The sequence below is a fragment of the Osmerus mordax genome, chromosome 15 (assembly GCF_038355195.1).
Source record: "Osmerus mordax isolate fOsmMor3 chromosome 15, fOsmMor3.pri, whole genome shotgun sequence".
Taxonomy (NCBI): Eukaryota; Metazoa; Chordata; class Actinopteri; order Osmeriformes; family Osmeridae; genus Osmerus; species Osmerus mordax.
The window spans coordinates 1547871-1574146 of NC_090064.1; the positions used below are offsets into that span (position 1 = coordinate 1547871).

Genomic DNA, 26276 nt, shown 5'->3' on the forward strand with positions numbered 1-26276 from the left:
GAGAGTCAGAGGGATGGAGGGAGTAATGGCATCTTTCATTGTCTTGCAGTGTGTAACGGAATCAAGATGGGCCACCTGAAGGATGTCATATCAATAAACGCTTCTAACATTGACTCTTTCCTGAACTGCACCAAGATCAATGGTGATGTGTCCATAGTGGAGGTTTCTCTGAAGGGGTGAGACACTGGGACGAGGGAGCACAGATCACAATATCATTCATAAATACAGGGACATAGAACTTACTATAATAATGCCAGTGTTCTGATTGTCTCTTCCAGGGACAACTTTACACAGACTCCTCCCATGGACCCTGCTAAACTAGACTACTTCAAGACTGTTAAAGAGATCTCAGGTATGATTGGTTCAGCTGTCAGGAAAATGTTGGTGTTAATGACAGTTAACCTAGACTGTATGTATGTGTCTGTGTATACGTGTGTTTAGGATTCCTGTTAATCCAGGCCTGGCCTAAGCACCTGGTGTCTCTGAGTCCGTTTGAAAACCTGGAGATAATCAGAGGAAGGACCAAGCACTTGTACGCAAGCACACCAGCTCCAACTCACTCAATACAACCCGTAGAACATTGCAATGAAATGAACTTCTCTGTCTCTTCTTCTCCTGTCTCTCTCTCTGGCGCCCCATAGTGGCAAGGTTAGTTTTGCAGTTCTGAATGTCCCCCACCTGCAGTACCTGGGCCTGCACTCGCTCAAGGAGGTGAGTGATGGGAACATGGTGGTGAAGAACAACCCACAGCTCTGCTATACCAACTCCAACCACTGGCGGGCGCTATTCAGGTCAGATAAGCAGGACATCCGTCTGGCGAACAATGCCGAACCCAGCAGCTGTGGTACGTTTTCAACTTGAATGGCTGTATTTGTATTTAGAAAATGTACAAGATTGACCACAATTAATCGCGAATTAATCAAATTTTTTACCTGTCAAAATGTACTGTAAAGGGACATTTTTCTATTTTGTATACCCTTATATATACGTTTTAAACTAAACATACAAGCACACACACACAATTTAGCAGCCATAAAACTGACTAAACAGAAAGGTTTTTAATCTAGCTTTGAATGCCGAAACCGTGTCAACCTCCTTAATTGAAACAGGGAGTTTGTTCCAGAGAAGTGGTGCTCAATTTGAGAACGCCCTGCCCCCAGCAGTTTGTTGTTGTTGATTTGGGGAACCACCAGATAGCCTGCATCTTGGGATCATAGTGTCCTTATTGAGTGATAGGGTGCAAGGATACCAGAGTATTTCCTAGAGGCAGCATGTAGAGAGAAAATAGCACAGGGCCTAGGACAGAACCCTATGGTACTCCATATTTTACAGTGGAGCTCCTGGATGAGCAGCCGTCATGTGGACAAATTGTGACCTGTCTGATAGATACGATCGAAACCACTGGAGTGCCGTACCAGAGATCCCAACATAGTTCCAGGAGACTTGGGGTTAGGGTTAGATCCACAGTTTCAAATGCTGCGCTTAAGTCTAGGAGAACCAGGACAGAAATAGAGCCTGCGTTAGAGGCCAATAGTAGATAATAGGACTGTCCCCGACTAAGATTTTCTTTGCTCGACCAAGACTCAACTGAACACTTCTGAAAATCGACTAATCTAAAATATTGTTTGTTTAACATGCAAATCATCATAGCGCACCAATTAAAGGGTGCATACTGGAGACTTTTTCAGAACCACAGACAACTTACGGTTTTCAAGTGGTACATCATATTCAACGTTGAACTATGGAATATAAACTGTTGTTGGCAGTGTGCCACCCGGTACTTTGATGAAATGCTTCCATATCACAGATTTCTTAGCCATTTTGCCTAAAGGATTAATAACACGAACTGTAGACAAAGTATGGTAGAGTTTGCAGTTAGGCTAACAGCTACAATTTGACTTGAACATTTTGTCATTAAGCCGAATGAGATGAGAGCCAATTAACGTGAACGAGCCAGTATGTCGACTTTGTTTGAAAACAGTGGAAACGAAAAGAGGCAACTAACCTAACATCTCACCTAAAACATAACACCCACCAAGTAGCCCTGTTAACGTTGTAAACATTAACGGACGATGCGCAGGTTCACGGAGTGAAGCGACATAGACTCGCAAACAGGCGTTAAAACTCGCCTTGGGTGGGAGGGGGGGGGTCATTATGTAATCAGTGGCATAAAATGGTCAGAAAATTACAATACTATCGTTTATCGCAATTAATTTTGGTGCAATATATTGCACAACAAAAAGTAGTTATCATGACAGACCTATGTAGGAACGGGTTAAGCATGACGTGGATGTGCCATGTGCAAAAAAAACAAAACAAAACGCAGATTAACGAAAGGGAAAACAGTAACACACAGTATAATTATATATTTTTAGAGTTGCTTTATTTGTCTTAAATAGTATAATGTACAATTTCTGTAGAACATTTCTTTAATTCAGCAATGGTGACACATGCAGGAATCAGATCTCACACTGCCATAGGGCTGCTCGACAACAAAAAAATATTAGCCGACCAAGAGCATATCGACCAAACAATCGACCAGCCGACTGAGTGGGGACAGCCCTGGTAGATAATTGACTACTTTGGTAAGTGCTGTTTCAGTGTCGTGGTGAGGACAAAATCTGGACTGGAGGGGTTCATACAACTAATTTGAGGAGAGATATTCAGTGAGCTGTTGTACCAAAACATTTTCAAGAATTGTTGAGAGAAGAATTGTATTTGCTGAGAAATCTTTACTGATTGATTGTTTAAAATCGTCAGGGACTTGGCCAGTTACAATAGATCCATTAAAGATACTTACCATGGGGGGGGGGGGGAGGGGGGGGGGGAGGAGTAGGATTATTCCTCTTGAATATAGATGGTGGTTTCATGCAATCCATTTCAAATGTTTAGAAGGTGTTCACAGATTTCAGGCTGAGGTTAAATCTGGAATCAGAAATCATAGCAACACTGCCATTTTCTTAGGGGCACGAGGAATGTGTGAGTAAACAAAATCCGGAGGAGATGCTTCATTCAGAGGGGTATATTCATCAAGTTTTAGCCAGGTTTCGGTGAGTCCAATCAGAACAGCCTTTTTGGATAGGGATATGATGTTTAGGAGTGCAATATTCCAGTATGAGTTTTTAGCAGCTTTAGTCTTAGGAAATATTTCCTCGGAAACAGTGACGCTGTTAGGAGCAAACATAATAGTATGGGCAACGGGGGAGCTCGGCTGAATACATTAAATTAGTATAATTCCTAACAATTGAAGGCCAAGATTTTTTGGAATAGGACCACCTCAATGGGAAAAACCACACCATCCTGATCTTCATAGTGTCCCTGTGTCCTCAGAGCAGCAGAATCGAACCTGTGATGCCATGTGTACAGCTGAGGGCTGCTGGGGCTCTGGACCGGACATGTGCTTCTCCTGCCGCAACTTCACCAGGAGAGGGCGCTGTGTGGAAACCTGCAACCTGCTGCTGGGGTGAGTCAGACCCCCCTGCTGGAGGGAGGAGGTACAGCAAGCTACACACTGACTAGGTTACAGGAGCACATATGGACCACCTGGAGACGGACTGTATGTGTGTGTTCCAGGGAGCCCAGAGAGTTCCTGAACAACAACTCATGTGTGGAGTGTGATACTGGGTGCCTGGTGCAGAATGGGACCTCCACATGCCATGGGCCTGTACGTCCTCTCACAAACACACACACACACTCACACGCACGACACACCTCCCCATCCTCCATCTCTCCTCCTCTCCAGGGTCCTGACCACTGTGCGGAGTGCGCCCACTTCCACGACGGCCCCCACTGTGTGTCCAGCTGTCCGCAAGGCGTGCCAGGAGAGAGAGACAGAATCATCTGGAAGTACGCTGACCACAAGATGGAGTGTCAGTCCTGTCACCAGAACTGCACCTTGGGGTGAGACACTTCTCTAGACACATGCAGACACACACTCACACACACGCACACACACACACACTACTTTCTAGACACATCCAGACACACACACACGTTTTTTTTTTTTTTTTTTTTTTTTTTTTTTCATTTAGCAGACGCTCTTATCCAGAGCGACTTACAGTAAGTACAGGGACATTCCCCCGAGGCAAGCAGGGTGAAGTGCCTTGCCCAAGGACACAACGTCAGTTTGCATGACCGGGAATCGAACTCGCAACCTTCGGATTACTAGCCCGATTCCCTCACCGCTCAGCCATCTGACGTTACTCTCTAGACACATCCACACACACGCTACTCTCTAGACTCATACAGTCAGTCACACACACACACACTACTCTCTAGACACATCCAGACACACACACACGTTACTCTCTAGACCAGGGGTGTCAAACTAATTTTCACCATGGGCCACATCAGCATTATGGTTGCCCTCAAAAGGCCAGTTGTAACTACGACGTAATGTCAGTAACGATGGAAAACATAGGGTTTTAGTTGTAGCTTTTGTGAACATACGGGCCTATTCTGCTGCAATTGCAGTCTGCCTTTTAATTCTTGGAGGATAAGATTGTTCTCTTTAATGACCGACATCGCCTTATAACACAAAATACATACCGGTTTTTCTCCTTGAAGCATTTGCATTCCAATCTTTATTGAAACTGCCTTCCATCCAGGGCCGGATGCAGCCTACTTTGACTGGGGGTGCAGTGAACATTTTGTGGGGGTATCATGATTACAGAAGGGGATCGTATTATTTTTTATATTGATAGGCCTACCATTTTTGAGACTGCTTATCGATCCGAGTGTTAATCAGGCGCGGAGCCACCAGGCGTTGTAAACATTCGAGGATTAGCCCAAACCTAGGACGTATTCGGGGTTTGTTGTGATGCTAGATAGGGACTTTGACACATAATGCGAGCGTGCATAGTGCGAAAACAACATTTCTTGCCCTTCATTTGAGCGCAGAATAGCTTTTTGAGCTTTATGTCAAATAAACATTGCCGTTTTCCAATTGGTAAAACCTTGTCTTGTGAAGGTGATGTCTTTATCATTTATGGCTCCAAATTGTCGACAAGGGAAGCAGAAACATGCTAGCTTGGCTGAGTACGAGTGTTGTTTTTGGCGGCCTGTTTTAATTCTAAATTTAGTCTAGTCTTTGTGTCAAGCTGTCATTTTAGTTTTTATTAGTTTTAGTCACGTTCATACTCTTTTTAGTTGAGTCAAGTTTCAGTAGACTAAAATTATGAGCATTTTAGTCTTATTTTAGTCAGACTTATCCGTGACTATTTTCGTCTAGTTTTAGTCAACGAAAACTGATGACATTTAGTCTAGTTTAAGTCAATTAAAATTGTATTTTAGTCTCTTTTTAATCAAAACAGTAGTAATAATAAGACTTTATTTATATAGCACATTTCATTCAAGAATTGCAGCTCAAGGTGCTTTACATAAAATCAATAAAAACAATAATACAAGGGATAAAAGTAATAATAAAAATAAAAGTAAATAAATGTAACTCAACAACATACAAGCCGCAGTCTTTGCTGGAATCCAAAACACACAAGCCGCAGTCTTTGCGGTATCGAGACATAATCTTTGCGGTATCTCGAGCCACAGTCTTTTGGGTTTCCCAATATAAATAAAAATATAACGCACAAAAATACAAGCCGCAGTCTTTGCGGGAATCCAAAACACATAAGCCGCAGTCTTTGCGGTATCTCAAGCCACAGTCTTTGTGGTATCTCGAGCCAGTCTTTGTGGTTTCCCAATATAAATAAAATGTAACTCAATAAAATAAATAAGATTTAACACAATCAATATAGGCAATAGTACAAGTCAAAACACAAGCCGCAATCTTTGCAGGAATCAAAACAATCTATAAAAACAATAATATAATTAATAAAAGTAGTAAAACCCTTCTGAGATAAAATTAGTTCAATGCTTTGGTAAAAAGATAGGTTTTAAAGGGGTCATTGATTGCAGAACCGAATTTACCTTGTCACAGTTGAATAACGACAGTGGGTAAAATGGACATACAGTGAACCTCAAAGTCCATTGACACCTCTTTCCTATGTAAATCTCCCAATAAAAAAAGGTAGCTGTAAAACAGTCGCTTTTGAAAAATCCACCGTTGTGACGTCACAACGGGGCTCCACTTTTTTTGCTCTAGTCTGTACCAGAGAATGTCTAATATGGGGAGAACCATAGATATACAGTACTGTGCATAAGTATTGGGCACCCAAGATTTTTTACACAAATAATTATCTTATACTGTATTTCTTAAATTAAATGCAACAGCTTTTCTTGAATTACATGTTTTGATGAGGGAGGTGTGTACACAAGGGCAGCTTTTATTATTATTATTTAATCGTAATTAAGAACAACACAGGAATTGCGCAAAGCATTTTATGAATTAGTAGGCAACATCTCTGGTGTCTCGTCAGTGAGGAGGCAGGATACTAATAGTGATGCAGATTTTGTACCGTACCTATTTGTAGTAAAAATAAATTAGAATTATAGTAAATCTAAATTTAATGTTGCTGCATTTTTTCGTGTAAGTGTATCAGATTTGAATGCAACGTTTAATCAAAGAAATATATGTAATATAGTTTTTTTATTTGTGCAGCAGTATAAAAGTGAATTTTTGCTTAACTTTTTGTAAAATTTTTACATTTCATTATTTCTTAAAGCATTTTTCCTTAACCTTTTTTATAAAAATACATATAAATGTATATAAAGGCTAGATGTCTCGTCCGCATTGCCGGCCAACGGAGTCGAACGTCCGCACATGGCGGCAATCTTGCTACAGTCAACTCGCTCACCCATAACATTTTGTTGGTGCTACATGTACTTTTTAAATAACCATAACTTGCTCAATTTTCAACCGATTTTGAAACGGTTTGGTTTGTTATCAACGTCAGAGATGTCGTTATGCCACTTCCTTTTTTCTCTCGAGGCATCGACAACACAGCTGACAGGTTAGGCTCTCCCTGTCAATACACATGCTAGAAGTAGAGTTTTGGCCTGCTCATGTTGTTGCTAATGCGCCGACATTCTGATTTAGCTTCGGATGCCATCAAGCAGGATCTCTGGTCGTAGTCAGTCCTTCACTAACCAATCAGCATTCATTAGCAGAATGCTAACGTGTTATGGGCAACAACGACTCATCCTGTAAGAAATCGAAAGAACATAAGTACTCGTTCATTCAACTTTTGACCTATAATCTATGTTGAACATGCAAAAACTACAATCAAAACTAAGATTTCTCAACGACAATCAGGCAAAAGAGCCAAATTTAGCCGTGTAGCTCCATAGACTCCCATTCAACATGCACTCGCTCGCGATCACCCCCAGTGGAACTGCTACCAAATTTGGTACAATGGGGCTTAAAGACCATATGGCAGGTTACATTTAGTCATTTAGCAGACGCTCTTATCCAGAGCGACTTACAGTAAGTACATGGACATTCCCCCGAGGCAAGTAGGCTGAAGTGCCTTGCCCAAGGACACAACGTCATTTGGCAGAGCCGGGGATCGAACCAGCAACCTTCTGATTACTAGCCCGATTCCTTAACCGCTCAGCCACCTGACTACCACTCCCAGGTTAAACACTACTATTGATAAATGGGTACATGAAGCACTCAAGATATGTATATCATTTAATTTTTTTCCAAATGGTGTCTCCAAATGGTGTTAAAGACAAATTTTTGTAGTTTTTGGTGTTAGCATTAGCATATTAGCGCAATTCGGTGATAACGTCACGTTGGGGAGACATGGAGGAGACTAGCCTCAGACTAGTACTAGAACTATGGCGACTGACTGCAACTCACCAGGACGCTTCACTCACTCGCTTCATTCTCCTCAGACCATCTACATAAAACATTTACACAATTTCTGCAGAATGAAAAACTTTCTGTTATGTACGGTAGGCTATTGCAGCTTTGTCCCAAGATCTTTACAGACCGTGCAGCTAATTTAATGCTCAACACTTGAACACGGGCAGGGCTGGACTGGCCATCTGGCATAGCGGGCATTTGCCCGGTGGGCTGACGCATTTTTGGGCCGAATCGCCAATATAATTTATAGGCTTTTTTGGGGGGGGGGTCGGGCCGGCCCATAAAGAACTGACAACGGGCCATTGGTAAAACAAAATATGAATCTTACAATAATTAAAATGAACAGTAAACAGTTTTAAAAGTTGCTAAGCCAATATTAAGCAAAATAGTAATAATGACAATACAATCAAATATCAATATGTATATATTTTTTATACCATAAATATACAAATCATAACTAAGAATTAATTAATTATTTAAGTGTAAGATCAACAGATAAGTCTTGAGACCCTTCTGGAAGGATCCAAAACTATCACATGAACGCTGAACACTAGGCAACTCATTATAGAATACGTGCATATTTTAAAGGGGTGATTGATTACAAAACCGATTTTACCTTGTCATAGTTGAATAACGACAGTTCGGTGGGTAAAATGAACATACAGTGAACCTCAAAGTCCATTGACACCCCTTTCCTATGCAAATCTCCAAATGAAAAAATGTTGCTGTAAAACGCTAGCTTTTCAACAAAGCCACCGGACTGACGTCAGTCCGGGGACCGCCTTTTTTGGCTCTGGTCTGTATCTTTGTCACGCCCCAAAATTTACATCCAGACCAGCCCACTCACTGGTGTTCTTGCCCAGTCCGAGGTAGAGTAGATATCCGATGCTAGTTTAGCTGCGCGCTGCTCTGTGTTGAGTGTTGTTATTTTATTTAAATGAAACGTAACATGATAGGACTAGGTAGGTCTATACAGTGCCAAGAAAACAAATGTTGATGATTCGTCAACATTGTCAACAGTAATAATAATTAGTAAAAATAAAGTCCCCCGTTCACAATAGGCCTACATATCACAAATGTTAAGAATAAGAAAAAATCTGTGTAATCTAGTTTAATTGATATAAAAACCGTATCGTATAAAGTCCGTCCACCCGCATCGACAGGTAACGGCTTTTTCGGTGGTGTAGCTGGTTAAAGCGTTGTACGACAACGTATTGATAATGCAAGTCTGGATACCCGAGTCCGCGCCCCATTGCAGGGAACCTCCTAAGATATTCTTTAACTTTTACTGTGAGAAAATGACGGAATACTAACGGCCAACGGATGTATGACAACATTTTAATGTGTGAGCACTAATATCAGATAAAAATGAACACATGTAGCCTTAAATAAAATATTAAATAACGTAGGGTAGTCCGTCGGAGACAACCACTACGCCTCATTCAGCCAGTTTAAACGGCTGCTATATGACGCTGTTCATTTTCAATGCGCTGATAGTTCGGCTCTTTGGGCCGGCACAATCCGGAAGAAACCACCAAAGCTTCACAAGGCATCGTTCGCCTATCCCTAACTGTAGGCATGTAAACTTGTTTAGCTAACGCAAGAGCATAGGTAGAATCTGTGATGATTTAGCCTAGTTTATTGGCAATGGGGCTAACGTTGTTTCATGTTCCTGACTGTTTCATTCAAATAAATAACCAGTGTTGTTATGTAAATCTACAATTCACAATGTTTGTCCAGATCTTTGTCAGGTTAGTTTTCAGCAAGATGTCTAGAGCTAGCTAACTGAAGCTGAGTTGAATCACGATATACAGTAGTTTGGTTGCTATAAGCTGTAACGTTCTACCCACCTAAATCAATCCAGTTTGCTTCGACAACAGAAGTGGAAACAACTAACGTTATCATTTCAAATGATATCTAGTCAATCTGTTGAAAATAGTGTTGTGTAGACACAATAGATTTATTTGCGCGTTTTTATTTCAAGTCTCCACCTTCGGTGTTTCAGTGAGTGCTGTTGGCCGTGTTGCGTTTTTGCTCCCCAGCTTCACTCGTTGAAAACCAACCAATCAGCGCGCAGCTCATCTAAATATTAATGAGCATACCATAAAAGGAGAAAAGCTAGTGTTTTTTCCCGGGAACATTTCAGAGGATCTATCAGGGGGCATAGAACAGCACCCGGGCCATTTTCAACCCAACCAATGTTACATACCCTATTCGGAGACCTTAAGGAACAGTGTGAAATACCCCAAAAACCCAGTCAATCACCCCTTTAAGGACTGTCTGTAGGGAATGTGTCTGACCAGTCACGGTGGGCGTGGGCCGCCTGGGCCAAAAATGCCAGGGCCGATTTTTTGGTCCCTGTCCAGCCCTGAACATGGGGGCTTATTACTTGAAAGAGGAACTAGAGAGGGTATAATTTCTGGGGAAATTGTAGGGTGTGCTTGCTTGCGTCGGTTGCAGATGGGTCAGTTTATTATGAAACAAGCCGAACCCCCTTTATACAGGCTATTCTAACAACGTTGTCACCGGCAGTATTTTTCAGATGGAATCGCGATTCAAACAGTACCATCTGCTAACTGAAAATATGCCCCCAAACACCTAAATAAGCTTGATATTTATTTAGGGCTAATGGCTAATTCAAAAGAAGTTTGCTGGAAGCGATCATTGTCAGTAAAAAAAGCCAAAAGCGACCATTTCTGTCGATCTCAGTCAGTCCTGCATGGAGACGCTGAATTGTATGGAGTTAGATTAGTTTCATAATTCACAAACAAACGTAACACGATTCACAAATGTATTTCATGATTCACAAATAAATGTAACCCGATTCACAAATGTATTTCTTGATTCACAAATGTAACGCGATTCACAAATAAATGACCCCATTACATTTGTTTGCAGCCTGTAAAACACGAGTTACAAATTGGAGAACACGAGTTACAAATCGGAGTTACATTGAAAACTCATATTTTTTAGACTTTCTCTGGCCTTAAGACCAGCAGCACTGGGTTGCTGAGTGTAGGGTCGTAAATCTGTCCCATGATATCTGGGCCTTGTAGTCCATGATATCTAGGCCTTGTAGTTTTCTATCGAAGAAGCATATACACACAGTCTTCTCTCGCCCTCAGCCCCTATATCCAGATTTGCACTTAGGGCTTAATATCTTCTACATATTAGTGGCAATACTAATCAGTCAACAGCTTTGCATCTGGTTTTCAGTAATACAGCATATAAAGGTAAAAAAGTGATTAAGAGGTTCATTTTCAATCATATAATCCATAATCATTACCCATCTTCATAATTACAACAGTGTGATGTTTTTCTACAACAAATGCACGCTGTAAAGCAGACGTAGACGTATTTCAATACACCATTTAAGCTTCCGCGGGCCACATTAAATGACGTGGCGGGCCACATTTGTCCCGCGGGCCTTGAGTTTGACACGTGCTCTAGACACATACACACACAAGCGCACACATACACACACAAGCGCACACATAAACACACACACTACTCTCTAGACACATCCAGACACACACACACAGTACTTTCTAGACACATGCACACACACACGCTACTCTCTAGACACATACACGCACACACACACACACTACTCTCTAGAGCCAAACACACACACACACGCTACTCTCGACCAGTGATTCCCAACCTGTGGGAATGCAGGTGGGCTGCCAAACCAATGAAAAATTCATAAAAAATATATATATATTGATGGTAAATGATTTTTCAAAACTCATTAACTTAAGTTGTGCATATGCCAACAAGTCAATATAGCAGTTTGCTATTGAAAGTTATGTTTTATGGAAGTCTTTACAATGTGTGCTTACTGTGGCGCTGATGGACACTTTGTCTTCTTTGATCCCTCAAATACATTTTGCTGTGAAAGCGAACTGTTTGGCTCCCGTGGTGTTGTTAAACGTGTGATCAGTGCGAATTAAGTGAACAGATGAGTTGGGGGCCCGTAAACTTTTTTGAGCTATGCAATTGGGCCTCAAAGTGGAAAAGGCCTAGACACATCCAAACACACACAGACACACTACTTCATATAGGCACATTCAAACGCACGTACACACACTACTTTATAGGTACATGGAGGAGGTCAGATGGCTGAGGAGGAGGTCAGTTGGCTGAGCGGTTAGGGAATCCGGCTAGTAATCTGAAGGTTGCCAGTTCAATTCCAGGCCATGCCAATGACGTTGTGTCCTTGGGCAAGGCACTTCACCCTACTTGCCTCGGGGGGAATGTCCCTGTACTTAGTGTAAGTCGCTCTGGATAAGAGCGTCTGCTAAATGACAATGTAAATGTAGGTACATCCAAACGCACACACACACTCACTAGTCTCTCGGCACATCCATACACATGTTCACTTACCAAGTAGGAAACAGCAGTTATGCCAAATGTACTTATACAGTGTTTCCTCTAGGATTTTTTTTTTGCAGTGGGGGCAGGTCTGTCCGAACCCCACCACCCCCCACCCAAATCAACATAGAGGAAACACTGTTATATTTACTCATTATTTATTTATTTGACCTCATTTAAATGAGGTCAATTTGACCTCGAGTAAATTAGTTTCTCTCTCTCTCTCCCCCCCCCCCAGCTGTTCAGGACCAGATCTGTCTGACTGCACCTCCAGAGAGTAAGACAATAAGCATGATATAAACAATGTGTATATATAATTCAACGTGTTTTAATCCTCCAGTTGAATGTTTTACCAGTTCAAAGCGAAGCCTGAGAGAGGCTTCATTAGTGGGGCACCCCTGGGGGTTAGAGGGTGGCATAGCAGGGATGTAAAGCAGAATACGCTCTGTCCTCTCCCAGACCCCACTCCCACTCTGTTGTGGCCCAGTCTGTGGTGTTCGCCTTGCTGGTGTTTGTAGTCCTATCCCTTGGCATCTTTGTATTGCTAAGACGACAGCACATCAAGAGGAAAAGGACACTACGGAGACTGCTGCAGGAGAGAGAGGTGAGACACACACACAGAAACATACACACACTTGGAAACATGCACAGCTACACACACACACACATACTGTACCTAGAAACATTCACAGGTACACACAAGCCTAGAAACATACACACACTTAGAGACAGAAACACATGCACGTCACAACCCAGCCACCCACCCACAGCCCTGTGTGTGCAGCTGGTGGAGCCCCTGGTGCCCAGCGGAGAGGCTCCGAACCAGGCCCTGCTGAGGATGCTGAAGGAGACTGAGCTTAAGAAGGTCAGGGTGTTGGGCTCTGGAGCCTTCGGGACTGTCTTCAAGGTACACAGAAAGCACGTTTTTCAGAGCGGCCCACTTGTCTAGCACAGGTCACTGCTGTGTTGAAGGAGTGGAGTACAGCCTGCTGTTTGTCTGCAGGGCATCTGGCTGCCTGAGGGAGAGAATGTGAAGATCCCTGTAGCCATCAAGGTGCTGAGAGAGGCTACCTCCCCTAAAGCTAACCAGGAGATCCTTGACGTGAGTCAACCATACACTATGGTGTTTGTGTTAATGTGGTATGTGTGTGTTGTGTCTGTGTGTGTTATTTATGTGTGTTATGTGTGTCTGTATTGTGTGTGTGTGTCTGATAGGTCTGTCACGATAACTACTTTTTGTTGTGCGATATATTGCACCAAAATTAGTTGCGATAAACGATATTATTGTAATTTTCTGACCATTTTCTGACACTAATTACATAATGACCCCCCCCTCCCCCCCAAGGCGAGTTTTCAGCCTGTTTGCGAGTCTATGTCGCTTCACCCAGTGAACCTGCGCATCCTCCGTTAATGTGTACAACGTTAACAGGGCTACTTGGTTGGCGTTGCCTTTTCAACGTGAGATATACCAGGTGTGGCGTGAGAGCGTGTGAAATGGTTGAAATGCGTGAGAGTAGTCAGCCATGTGTTTGTCAAAAGTTTGCAGCATATTTGTAAATGCTGTTTTTTCGACCGTGTTTAATGGTTGCATTTCTTTGTTTATATAGCGAGTTACGCTATGCGTGAGTGTGCGCCATTTCGCGCTGTCACGTTTATATTTGCACTGTCGGGAAAAGGCATCTGTAACAGATAACTGTATGGAAGACCCCTTTCCAGCTCTAGCTGCAGTTGTTGATCACAGGTTGAACAACTGGGTGGGCTAGTTATGTTTTAGGTGAGATGTTAGGTTAGTTGCCTCTTTTCGTTTCCACTGTTTTCAAACAAAGTCGACATACTGGCTCGTTCTGAGCCAGTATGTCGAGCTGAAGATTGCGGCTTTGAAACCAAGTCCATTTTACTTGTTCTTCCTAACTAGCTGTAGATGTCACGAAACAGAACAGTGGGTTCAAGCCTTCTCTTCACCTGTCGGTGTCAGCTCTGTGTGTGTGTGTGTGTGTGTGTGTGTGTGTGTGTGTGTGTGTGTGTGTGTGTGTGTGTGTGTGTGGAGACGATAGCCTACGCTTTCGACACAGAAAGCAGACAAGATGACAGAGGCAGCGGGATCGACTAAAATCTTGGTGACATTCGTTTTTATGTAAAAATGTATATAATCATTATTTTTTATTATAAAAATGATCAGTTGCAATATATCGCGGCACCAAAAATGATTGCGCTCATTTCCATATATTGTGCAATAAGTCATTATATTGACTATCGCGACCAGGGCCAGGTTAAGGTCATCTGGGGCCAAGGGCAGAAGCCTCCTCAATGAGGAAATGTGGAAATTATGTTAAACTGAAACAAGGAACGTGGTGTATAATTGTATGAAATGTATGATGAAAATTGGTTAGCAATTTCGCCAAGCAAATACCAAGAAATAGGTTGCTGCCGTTTGTCTTTCAACTACAGTTGCAAAATCCGCGATGGGACTGAGCTTGAATAGCTTCGGTGACTTTTTGTAGTACAAAATTACTGTCAATCAAAAGGAGATGCAGTCTTTCGACAGACCCTCCAATCATCACGCGGAAGCTCACCGTCCAGGCCAGCCCACTCGTCCATTCACCCCCAGAGACGCTGAGCGTCCGAGGCGGGACATAATCTCAGCATTCATCCAATGACCGTATAGTTTCGAAGCACTGAAAAAAACTGTTAAAAGCAGCCCCATTGAAGTCCATGGAAGCTGAGCTTCAACAGGGAAATGCACTGTGACCCTATGGGAATGTATGAGAAAGAAATCAGTCAGTCGACCTGCTAATATATGTAGCTGATTCTGAAATAACTCGTCTTCGATATGAACGTGTTCTAACGCATTTAAAATGTTAACACAATAGTAAATATTTGACCATAAATTTTCTGAAATTTTAGGGGACGCTGAGCTTCCCTTGCAGTCTTAAATTGTTTCAGTTTAACCTAATTTCCACATTTCCTCCTTGATTAATATTGTTTTGTTAGATCGTTCGTTCATTCATTCAGTTGGCTAGGCTAGTGTCTAGGGGTGAACTAGCCAGTGAATAGCCAAATAAATAAAAAAAAATTAGGATGTAGGCCGAAAATGAGCTTCCCCTCTTTGAAAGACCAGCAGCCGCCACTGATTACAATGTATCGCATACTGATATTTTGTCTGTCATAATTTAATTACCAATCCCTCTCTCTCTAATATATATTGATAAAAATCATAGTAATAATAATATATATATATTTACAAATATTTTGCGTGGGGGGGGGGGGCCTCGGGGCTTCTGCTCTGGGCCCCAGATGACCTTAACCTGGCCCTGTATACAAACAACTCGATTGAACAATTTAATTATCAGGCTGTGGCCGCCTACTGAAAAGAACATAATAATAATAAAAGATAAAGATAATCAGTGTGGGACTAGTTTAAGTCCACGTCAACTTTTTTGAAGGCACAGTCACGATTCAAATCGTTGAAGTCAATTTGGCGAAGCAGGTCAAACTCGTTTGACATCATCTTCATGCGAAGCCATTGTTGTTTTGCATGCTTTGATACCGGCAACGACACGTGATGCTAAGAGAACGTGGACTTCACTACGGGTGGGTAAATGCATCAAAAATATGTATTTTTTGTTGTTGTTGTTTTTATCTCCCGTGCCGGGGCCCCCTAGTGGCCGGGGCCCGGGGCAGCAGCCCCTCCTGCCCATTGCACAAATGCGGCCCTGATCGCGACAGGCCTATGTGTCTGTGTGTGAGAGAGATAGAGCTCACACATGCAGCCCCCCCCTCCAGGAGGCCTATGTGATGGCCAGTGTGGACCACCCGTATGTGTGTCGTCTGCTGGGGATCTGCCTGACCTCCACGGTGCAGCTGGTCACCCAGCTGATGCCCTACGGCTGCCTCCTGGACTACGTCAGGGAGAACAACGAGCACATCAGCTCCCAATGCCTCCTCAACTGGTGCGTCCAGATCGCCAAGGTGAGACAGTCACTGGAACCCTGATTACAGCCTACCCTGTACAGCAGTAGTGACCCTAATCCTGTACAGCAGTACTAACTCTAACCCTGTACGGCTATTGGGTGGACTCTGTGAGGAAGGGTTAGAAACACCTTTAATTTACAGATACTCAAATACCCCATCCATCTATCTTTCCTCCATCCTGCTATCCCCGCTCCTCCCTATCTTTCCCAGGATTAGCAATGACTTTGCCTCAGGCAGGTCTCAGCCGTGTGTGTTTGTGTGTGTGTGTGAGATCACTCATCTAAGCCTGTTGAGGCTTTCTGTCAATACTGTAAATAAACACACAGACACACAGAACGTGTCTGGTATTAATGAGGTCCTCTGTGTACCCTGACTGGTCCTGGTGTGTTAAGCTTGGACAGGTTTAGCTGATCTCTAGGACGTCTTCCAGATCCAGGAACCTCCAGATGAATCCAGCTCAGAGCAGCTGTCCATGCAACATCAAGCTAGGAGCATTAAGGGAAATGTGTTCTTGTTCTGTGGAAGGTCACTAGGTTGATGGCTCACATACAAGATACTCATAAATAAGAGAGACACTGCTGTTGTGTTACCTTACCCTTTCACTGTGTCTTTGTCTGTGTCTTTGTGTGTTTGTCCAGGGGATGTCCTACCTAGAGGAGCGCCGCCTGGTGCACCGTGACCTGGCGGCCAGGAACGTTCTGGTGAAGTCGCCTCACCACGTCAGGATCACCGACTTCGGCTTGGCCAGACTGCTGACCGCCAACGAGAAGGAGTACCATGCAGACGGGGGCAAGGTCAGCACGCACACACACACGCTCACACACACGCGCACACACGCAACCACACACATGCGTCTTCTAAATACGTGTGCACATTGCGAGCGCGACACCTACACGACACCTACGTGACACCTGTGTGTCCATTGTAAGTGTATGTAAATTGCTTGCGTGCTTTCAGAAGTTTGACATCACCGCGCAGGCATATGCAGGTGCTAGTGACCCTTTGCATATTAACCAGTGGCACAGAATGTATGGGGTGTAATCAGTGTCAGCGTAAAGGCAGGTGTTATATGTGCTTTGAATCCTGTGTCAATGCAGCACATATAACACCTGCACACACCTGCCCGCCTAGACACGTGAGCTCTTTAGGCATGGGTTAGAATAGGTTACATCAAGGGATCGCTGTTCCCAAATTCGTTCTGTGCCACAATAAACATCCTCATCACTTGAAGCGCAGAGCCATTTTTCCCTACTCGTTGTCCGAAAATTAACTTGGGTCAATATGTCATTCATGTTCGTGTTGTTAGTCGCATGTTCTTTGTAGTATGTCCATTGTAAGTCTATGTAAAATGCTTGCGTGCGTTCAGAGGTTTGATATCACCGCGCAGGCGTATGCAGGCGCTAGTCAGCACTTTGCATATTAACCAGTAACACGTATTACACCTCTTACGGAATGTGCCCCACAGCACACACGCACGCGTGCACACACAACACACACACACACACACAGACACACACAGACACACACACATTCGTGTTTTACTATCCTAGTGAGGACATTTCACTCCCATTCACAATCTTGTTATCCGTAAGCCCCAACCTTAGGCCTTAATGTAATTCTAACCATAACACAAATTTTAACCCTGAAAAATGCATTTGAAGTTATGGGACCCAGGAGAAAAGAGCCCCACAAAGTTATTTGGTCCCCACAAGGGTAGTTAAACAAGGCCACACACACAGTCACACTCAAACGTCATGTTGTAAGTGTGAGGGTGTTGCTCAGTGTTTCCCCCTCTACCATCCCGTCAGGTTCCCATCAAGTGGATGGCTCTGGAGGCCATCCAGCACTGGACCTACACCCACCAGAGCGATGTCTGGAGCTATGGTGAGCCACGCTACAGACACTGCAACACAGAGCTGGGGTCAACTTCCAGCCCTGACAACCTTCACATTCAACAATCAACACAGTGCAACATGTTTCAGATGTCTGTTCTTCTAAATTACTCTGTCAGCTTGAGCCCTGAGCCAGACCCCCAGTCCCTGACCCCCAGTCCCTGACCCCCAGCCCCTGACCCCCTGACCCCCAGTCCCTGACCCCCAGTCCCTTAACTTGACCCCAGCCCCTGACCCCCAGTCCCTGACCCCCAGTCCCCGACCCCCTGACCCCCAGTCCCTGACCCCAGCCCCTGACCCCCAGCCCCTGACCCCAGCCCCTGACCCCCAGTACCTGACCCCCAGCCCCTGACCCCCAGCCCCTGACCCCCAGCCCCTAAGCCTGACCTCCAGTCCCAGCCCCTGAGTCTGACCCCCAGTCCGTCCTGCCCCTGCAGGAGTGACAGTCTGGGAGCTGATGACTTTCGGGTCCAAGCCCTACGATGGGATACCTGCCAGCGAGATTGCGTCAGTCCTGGAGAAGGGAGAGAGACTCCCCCAGCCCCCTATATGCACCATAGACGTCTACATGATCATGGTCAAATGTAGGTCTGCTGTATATGATCATGGTCAAATGTAGGTCTGCTGTACATGATCGTATATCAACGGAGATGTGTGTGGTGAGGTTCAGCTCTGGGTCAGGCCTGACATCTGCTGTTCCCAGGCTGGATGATTGATGCTGACAGTCGTCCGCGGTTCAGGGAGCTCGTTGCAGAGTTCTCCAAGATGGCCCGAGACCCTTCACGATACCTGGTCATACAGGTAGCTCCTTCTGGAAATATAACCTCTCTGAACTTGAACCATCTGCAACTTAGACTTTCTAGGAGCATAGTCTGTGTGTGTTCCAGAACCTGAACTTTCTCTAACCTGGTGTGTGTATGTTGTGTTCAGGGTGACGAGGGTATGTTCCTGCCGAGCCCTTCAGACGCTGGCTTCTACAGGAGCCTGCTGAGCTCTGAAGACATCGAGAGTGTGGTCGATGCTGAGGAGTATCTACTGCCTTATAAGGGCATGAACAACAATCACACTGGCCTGCAGAATGCTGCCACGGTACACACACACATATATATATTTCACACACACACATCACACATATACCTCACACACATCATACATATACCTCACACACACACACACATCATACATATTTATCTCTCTCGCACACACACTTCATACATATACCTCACACTATGAGGGGCCGTGAGGGACATTATTCAGAATACCCTCTCACACACACAACTGAAATGCTCTCACACACACTACTGAAAAGCTCTCACACACACTACTGAAAAGCTATACGCTCACACACACTACTGAAATGCTCTCACACACACAACTGAAATGCTCTCACACACACTACTGAAAAGCTCTCACACACACTACTGAAAAGCTCTCACACACACTACTGAAATGGTCTCACACACACTACTGAAAAGCTCTCACACACACTACTGAAAAGCTCTCACACACACTACTGAAAAGCTCTCACACACACTATTGAAATGCTCTCACACACACTAATGAAATGCTCTCACACACACTACTGAAAAGCTCTCACACACACTACTGAAATGCTCTCACACACACTACTGAAAAGCTCTCACACACATATGAAAAGCTCTCTCACACACTACTGAAATGCTCTCACACACACTACTGAAAATCTCTCACATACTAGTGAAATGTGCTCATATACACAACTGAAATGCTCTTGCATAATATTGTGGAATATAACAGTTCAGTGGTGAATACGAGGAAGTCCACACTAGGAAGTGTAATGGTTGTATTTATCGGTCTTCTGAATTAAACCATGACCAGAGATTCCTTGGTGTTGCACCTGGCGCCAGCCACTTTATTTGCCGCCCTACACAATACTACTTCCTGACAACCACGGTAGCCTAGTAATGACATTCAGTACATGACAGGAAGTGCATGTGCTTTTACTGGATTTGAAGTAGTACTTCAACCACAATGCATGTTCACCTGATCCTCTTTGTTTTTCATGTCCAAACTTTATTTTTTGAGGTGAGAGGCAATGAAGAGGATATAGTAAGTTTTTTTACTAGTGCTCTGCAATGCATTGAGTCATTGCAAAGTGAGGAGTCCAACAATTTCGGTCAGGAGAGGCTGTATAGAGAGCTTGGTGATCATACACAACTGTATCTGCATTTCTTACTGTGTCCAGATATGATCATGATGATAGTGATGTGAGTAATCTACTAGGATCATTGTATAGATGCTTTCGCAACTTGCTTTATGAACATGAGGCCAGACAGGGATCCAGTGATGTGACCAATTTGATACCCCCAACAATCTTGACTGGCCATCCAGGTTGGCCCCGATACAGCATAGCCGCCATACATTAATTGTAGAATAAGGTGAACATTTGTAAAGTTGTAGACTTTATATATATATATTTTTATATTACTTTGGAGATCTACGTACCCTAGCTACTTTACCAATATTCACCCTATATTAAACTTAACTACGTAATGTTGGTAACGAACAGCCTTTACATGTGGTTACCCTGATAAAAACAAATGAAAATAAACGGATTGATCTGTTGAGCTGGCATGCCCGTAGTTGTTGTTTGTTTGAGAGAAACGAATTGTCACGCGTTCAGACACAGCCTACCGAGAGAGAACCCCCAAGTCGATTTCTAAAATCAGCGAGAAATTCAAGGAGATGGACGACATCAAATTAATTCTCGAAGTTGAAAAGCATAGGTAGTCGTATGACCCCCAGCAACAATTTTACAAGGACAACGATATATAGCCAATGCCATGTTTAAATGGCATTGGAAATGGGCGCCGGAGTGAACAGCTTTTGCTCAGTCGTAGCCGATCGTAGCCGATCGTGGCGCTGCGCGGCGCTTCCAGGCGCTTCGCAGCCGGTGTGTCCCAAGCGTTAGACAGCGTTCTGATTGTCTCTGCTGAGGCCAATATGTTGAGTAACGCCGTTGCTTCGGCTAAATTGCTTGAAGGCTGTTGAGCACATGGTTGTGCTGACATCCTTGTGCACCTTACGTTTCATCTGAGACACCTTCCATTTCAACTGAAACACCTTCCGTTTCAACTGAAATACCTTCCGTTTCAACTGAAACACCTTCCGTTTTAACAGAAATTTTCATGTGTGTATGACAGCTTTTCACGTGTGTGTGTGAGAGCTTTTCATACGTGTGTATGAGAGCTTTTCATATGTGTGTGTGAGAGCTTTTCAGTAGTGTGTGAGAGAGCATTTCAGTAGTGTTTGTGATAGCTTTTCAGTAGTACTACTGTACATATATATATGTACATATATATCTCATACACACACACACACACACTCACACATCATAAATATACCTGTTTGCATAGCACTTTCTACAAGCAATGTCACAGAGGGCTTCACATACACCCATAGAACTGCCCCTCAACCAACCTAAACCCTCAAGGAAGACAAGGAAAAACTCCCAGGAAAAAACATTTGAGAAAGAATGTGAAAAACCCAATTCAGTGAGGGATCCCCTCCTCCAGAGACAGTTGATGAAAGAGAGGTGCAGAACACAGGCTAAACATTCATACATCAAGAAAAGTGCCAATGGGTGTTGAAACACAGAAATCCAAAGTTCAACTTGGATGAGAGTTGGCGAATGTCAGTTTAAGCAGTGGTAGCCACAGGGCTGGGGGTGTGTGATCGGCGCAGCATCACAGGACAGCCAGGTAAATGGATGGACAGGAAGGAACTCCCTGTTGTCCGTCAAAGGAGACCAATGTCTGCTTGGCGACTACGTCTAGCGTTGGCAGATCGGCGACCAGGCAGATGTTGACAGCTTAACCCCCCACACTACAAGGGAGGTGTGGAGCGAGCACAGAGAGAAGAGAGCAGGATTAGAGAATGCAAAGGAGCAACTAAGAGTTATAATAACAGTAAGGGTGAAGTGTGAACTACTGCTGCAGTTAAGCAGACAAAAAAGGGTATTTAATATCAGAATCAGAATGGGTTTTATTCGCCACGAAAGTTTGCACAGACAAGGAATTTGCTTTGGCAGGAAGGTGCAAACATTAAACATATAGGAATCTAAAATTTAAATATGAGCACTAACTATACTAAGGGTGCATAACTAGCAATACTAAGTTGAATTTGAATTAAAATAAACTATACAATAAAATATAAGTTCCAGTAATTTACAATATAAAAATACAAATATTACAAAAAATACAAATGGTACAAGATTGTGTAGTGCAGTGCAAAAAGCAGTGTGTTTTAAGGACATGAAGTCAGTGTAAACCCTTGGCCTTGTCGAAGAGGCCAACAGCGGAAGGGAAGAAAACTGTTTTTGTGGCGTGTGGTATTGGTCCTGATGGACCGCAGCCTTCTGCCAGAGGGGAGTGACTGAAACAGGGAGTGACCAGGGTCGGAGGAGTCGGCCACAATCTTCCTCGCTCGCCTCAGGGTCTTTGAGGTGTGCAGGTCCTCGAGGGTAGGCAGATTGCAGCCAATCACCTTCTCAGCAGTGCGGATGATACGCTGCAGCCTGCTCTTGTCCTTGGCAGTGGCAGCAGCGTATCAGATGGTGATGGAGGAGGTGAGGATGGACTCAATGATGGCTGTGTAGAAGTGCACCATCATTGTCTTTGGCAGGTTGAATTTCTTCAGCTGCCGTAGGAAGTACGTCCTCTGTTGTGCTTTCTTGGTGAGGAAGCTGATGTTCAGTTCCCACTTGAGGTCCTGGGAGAGGATTGTGCCCAGGAAACGGAAGGACTCCACAGTGTTGACTGGGGAGTCACACAGGGTGATGGGGGTGAGTGGGGCTGTATTCTTCCTGAAGTCCACAACCATCTCCACTGTCTTAAGAGCATTGAGCTCTAGGTTGTTCTGGCTGCACCAGGTCACCAAGTTGGCCGCTTCCCACCTATAATCAGACTCGTCTCCACCAGAGATGAGCCCAATGAGGGTGGTGTCGTCCGCAAACACAGGAGTTTGATGGACGGATGACTAGAGATGCAGCTGTTGGTGTACAGGGAGAAGAGCAGAGGAGAAAGGACGCAGCCCTGGGGTGATCCGGTGCTGATGGACCGGGAGTCAGAGACTTGTGTTCCCAGCTTAACGCACTGCTTCCTGCTCCAGGAAGTCTGTGATCCACCAGCAGGTGGAATCAGGCACGTTCAGCTGGGAGAGCTTGTTCTGAACCAGGGCGGGGATGATGGTATTGAAGGCAGAGCTGAAGTCCACAAACAGGATCCTGGCATAGGATGCTGGGGAGTCCAGGTGCTATAAGGTGAAGTGGAGGGCCATGTTAACTGGATCGTCCACAGACCTGTTGGCTCTGTAGGCAAACTGCAGGGGGTCCAGTAAAGGGTCTGTGATGGATTTAAGGTGTGCCAGCACCAGGCGCTCGAAAGACTTCATTACCACAGAGGTCAGGGCGACGGGTCTGTAGTCATTATGTCCTGTTGGCCTTGGCTTTTTGGGCACAGGAATGATGGTGGAGGACTTGAGACAGGCTGGCACTTGGCATGTCTCAAGGGAGGTGTTAAAGATGTAGGTAAACACCGGAGAACGCTGGTCAGCGCAGTGCTTGAGGGTGGCTGTAGAGACAGAGTCCGGCCCAGCTGCTTTTTGGGGATTGGTATACAGCAGTCCTCACAGAAGCTGATGTATGATGTCACAGCCTCTGTGAGCTCATCCTGACTATTGGTAGCAGTCGTGAACATGTCCCAGTCAGTGCAGTCCAAGCACGCCCGCAGATCCTCCATGGCTTCACTGGTCCACTGTTTCGATGTCCTCACAGCAGGCTTACAGCGCTTTAGCTTCTGCCTGTATTTAGGAATCAGGTGGACCATGGCGTGGTCAGAGTGACCCAGTGCTGCTCGGGGGACCGCATGGTATGCTTTGCTGATTGTGGAGTAGCAGTGATCCAAGGTGTTTCCTTCTCTGGTAGGGCATTTGATGAATTGTCTGTATTTGGGGAGTTCTTGAGTGAGATTGCCTTTGTGAAAGTCACCTAGCACAATAACCAAGGAATCCGGATATTCATGCTCCACTCTCAGTATCTGGGATCAGTTCACTCAGCCATGTCTCCATGAAGCACAAAACGTAAGATGAATGAAAGTCTCTGTTTTTCCACACCAGTAGCTGAAGTTCATCCAGTTTGTTGCTCAGTGAACGCACGTTCATACATATACCTCACATTTACATTTAGTCATTTAGCAGACACTCTTATCCAGATTACAAATTACAGTAAGTACAGGGACAAGTAGGGTGAAGTGCCTTGCCCAAGGACACAACATAATTTTTCATGGCCAGAAATCAAACCGGCAACCTTCTGATTATTGGCCGATTCCCTAACCGCTCAGCCATTTGACCCCCCTCACACTCACACATCATACATATACCTCACATACACACACAATTACTAACTCAGTTGTTGTTACCTCTGCAGAACGGCCATCTAATCAGAGAGGGCAGCATTGTCCTGCGTTACATCACTGACCCCACCCATAACACCCTTGAAAAAGACTGCTCCATCTTACCAGGTAACAGACAAACTCACAAACACATACTGCATTTCTTTCAGACATGTCAGCCTTGTGCACTTTGGCTGACCAAACACTGTCTCACCTCATGTCCCTCCTCCCTCCAGAGTACATGAACCAGATGGGAGGCTCCTCCAGGCTGTCAGAAGTGATGAACCCCAACTATGAGCAGTCAGAGCCAGCATGGGCTCGGTCCTGTGGGCCCTCCCCTCTGGAGGAGCGGTGCCAGGAGAAGCTATGGGACCGTCTGGGGGGGTTAGCAGGAGCACCAGAGTATCTCAACACTGCCCGCAGCTCCCTCCCCGTCGCCATCGCTGAAAGCATGGACAACCTGGACTACCAAGAGGACTTCCTGTCCACTGCCTCACCCACAGGAAGTGGAAGTCTATGCCTGCCGGCAGCAGAGAACATGGAGTACCTAGGTCTGAGTGCGGTTCTGCATGCCCCCGTACACTAAGGGTCTCCCACGGGCTGCGGCAGAGGCAAGACTGAGGACAGCTGTCAGTGTGGGAGGTGGAAACCAAAACAAACTAGAGCCAAGACACAATGATTAGAAACTCTCAGATTTCCTTCACCAACACTCAAATTTTGAGATTTCACATCACCATAATGAGCCAAAGCAGAGACATCAAGGTTCTGGTACACTCTAACACTAATCAGGATTGTTGATGTTCAGTGTTTGTTGAGCCAAGAATGACTATGCAGGGAATGTAAAAATGTTTATTTGTTGTTGCCAAAAATGTGAATGAAGAGATGAGACACTGAAACGCAGGGGCAGAGGATAGAACCCCCACACACTCTTCTTCTAGTGTTACTTGTTCTACTGTTGATACTTGCCCTTTTTCTATTGCATGATGTGTACCAAACACCACAGTGGACCCTTCCAAAAAATTTATAATCGTATGTGAGAACTGGACAAGGGTTCTGAATGTGTTGAACAAGCATGTAGGTGTTTGCATTAACTTACTTTTTGCACAGCAATGTCAATCAGAGGTATGTCTGCTGTAGTTTTAACCTGTAATACTATAAGTGGAAACTTCACTGGAGCACAGTAATAAGTAAAATATAGCCATTCCATGGCTTGCAGAATTGTCCATAAGCGATACTGTGAGTACTGACACTTAATCATGAGAGGTTTTTATTGTGGTTGACTCCCTTTTGGAGTGTGTGATCCATGGAACCGGTCAGGCCACAGCTAGTAGTAGTAGTTAGGAAGCTCACTTGATACTACCACGTTCACAAACACAGATGCAGTCTTCTTATGTGACTGCAGCATTACACCATGCCCTAACTGGATGCGAGCGTACGACTGTCGCGCAGAACCGGACGCTCTCTGTCCACATTGAATCCGTCAAATTCACTTCTGTTACGTCATGCACACTAACCACGTTACTCTGACTTCATATGCTACAGAGCTTTCAACGTGAGCAAAAAAATAGAAACAGGGCGTCTGACAAAGTTCAGCCAAAACGTTGCGCTGCGTCCCGTCGCTCGCGTCCCATCGCTTGCATCCAGGTAGGACATGGTGTTAGAGGACACAAATACACTGATGTCACAATAGGACTCCAGGTCTCTCCTTCAACACAAGTTTATCCACGTAACACCTGTGCACTTCTTAAATTAGATGAAAACATTCTGCTGTGATGCTAAATGTGATAAAAGGCTGTAAAATAAAGCCACACCTTAGATATGGACATGTACATGGACATCCACCAG

General features: G+C 44.5%; 1 protein-coding gene across 1 annotated transcript in view; it reads left to right on the top strand.

Annotated features, from left to right (window-relative positions):
- The window catches only part of LOC136957627 (melanoma receptor tyrosine-protein kinase-like), a 63683-nt gene extending 37586 nt beyond the window's left edge, over nt 1-26097 (top strand). The window contains exons 9-27 of the mRNA XM_067251705.1: nt 50-176; nt 279-352; nt 442-532; nt 642-844; nt 3331-3463; nt 3574-3664; nt 3743-3900; nt 12378-12416; nt 12599-12743; nt 12924-13046; nt 13143-13241; nt 15923-16108; nt 16750-16905; nt 17920-17995; nt 18441-18587; nt 18707-18804; nt 18934-19092; nt 24467-24560; nt 24668-26097. Coding sequence (XP_067107806.1) covers nt 50-176; nt 279-352; nt 442-532; nt 642-844; nt 3331-3463; nt 3574-3664; nt 3743-3900; nt 12378-12416; nt 12599-12743; nt 12924-13046; nt 13143-13241; nt 15923-16108; nt 16750-16905; nt 17920-17995; nt 18441-18587; nt 18707-18804; nt 18934-19092; nt 24467-24560; nt 24668-25017 — 2549 coding nt within the window. The 3' untranslated portion in view covers nt 25018-26097. The remainder of the gene's footprint in view (nt 1-49; nt 177-278; nt 353-441; nt 533-641; nt 845-3330; nt 3464-3573; nt 3665-3742; nt 3901-12377; nt 12417-12598; nt 12744-12923; nt 13047-13142; nt 13242-15922; nt 16109-16749; nt 16906-17919; nt 17996-18440; nt 18588-18706; nt 18805-18933; nt 19093-24466; nt 24561-24667) is intronic.
- Nucleotides 26098-26276: the final 179 nt, after the last annotated feature.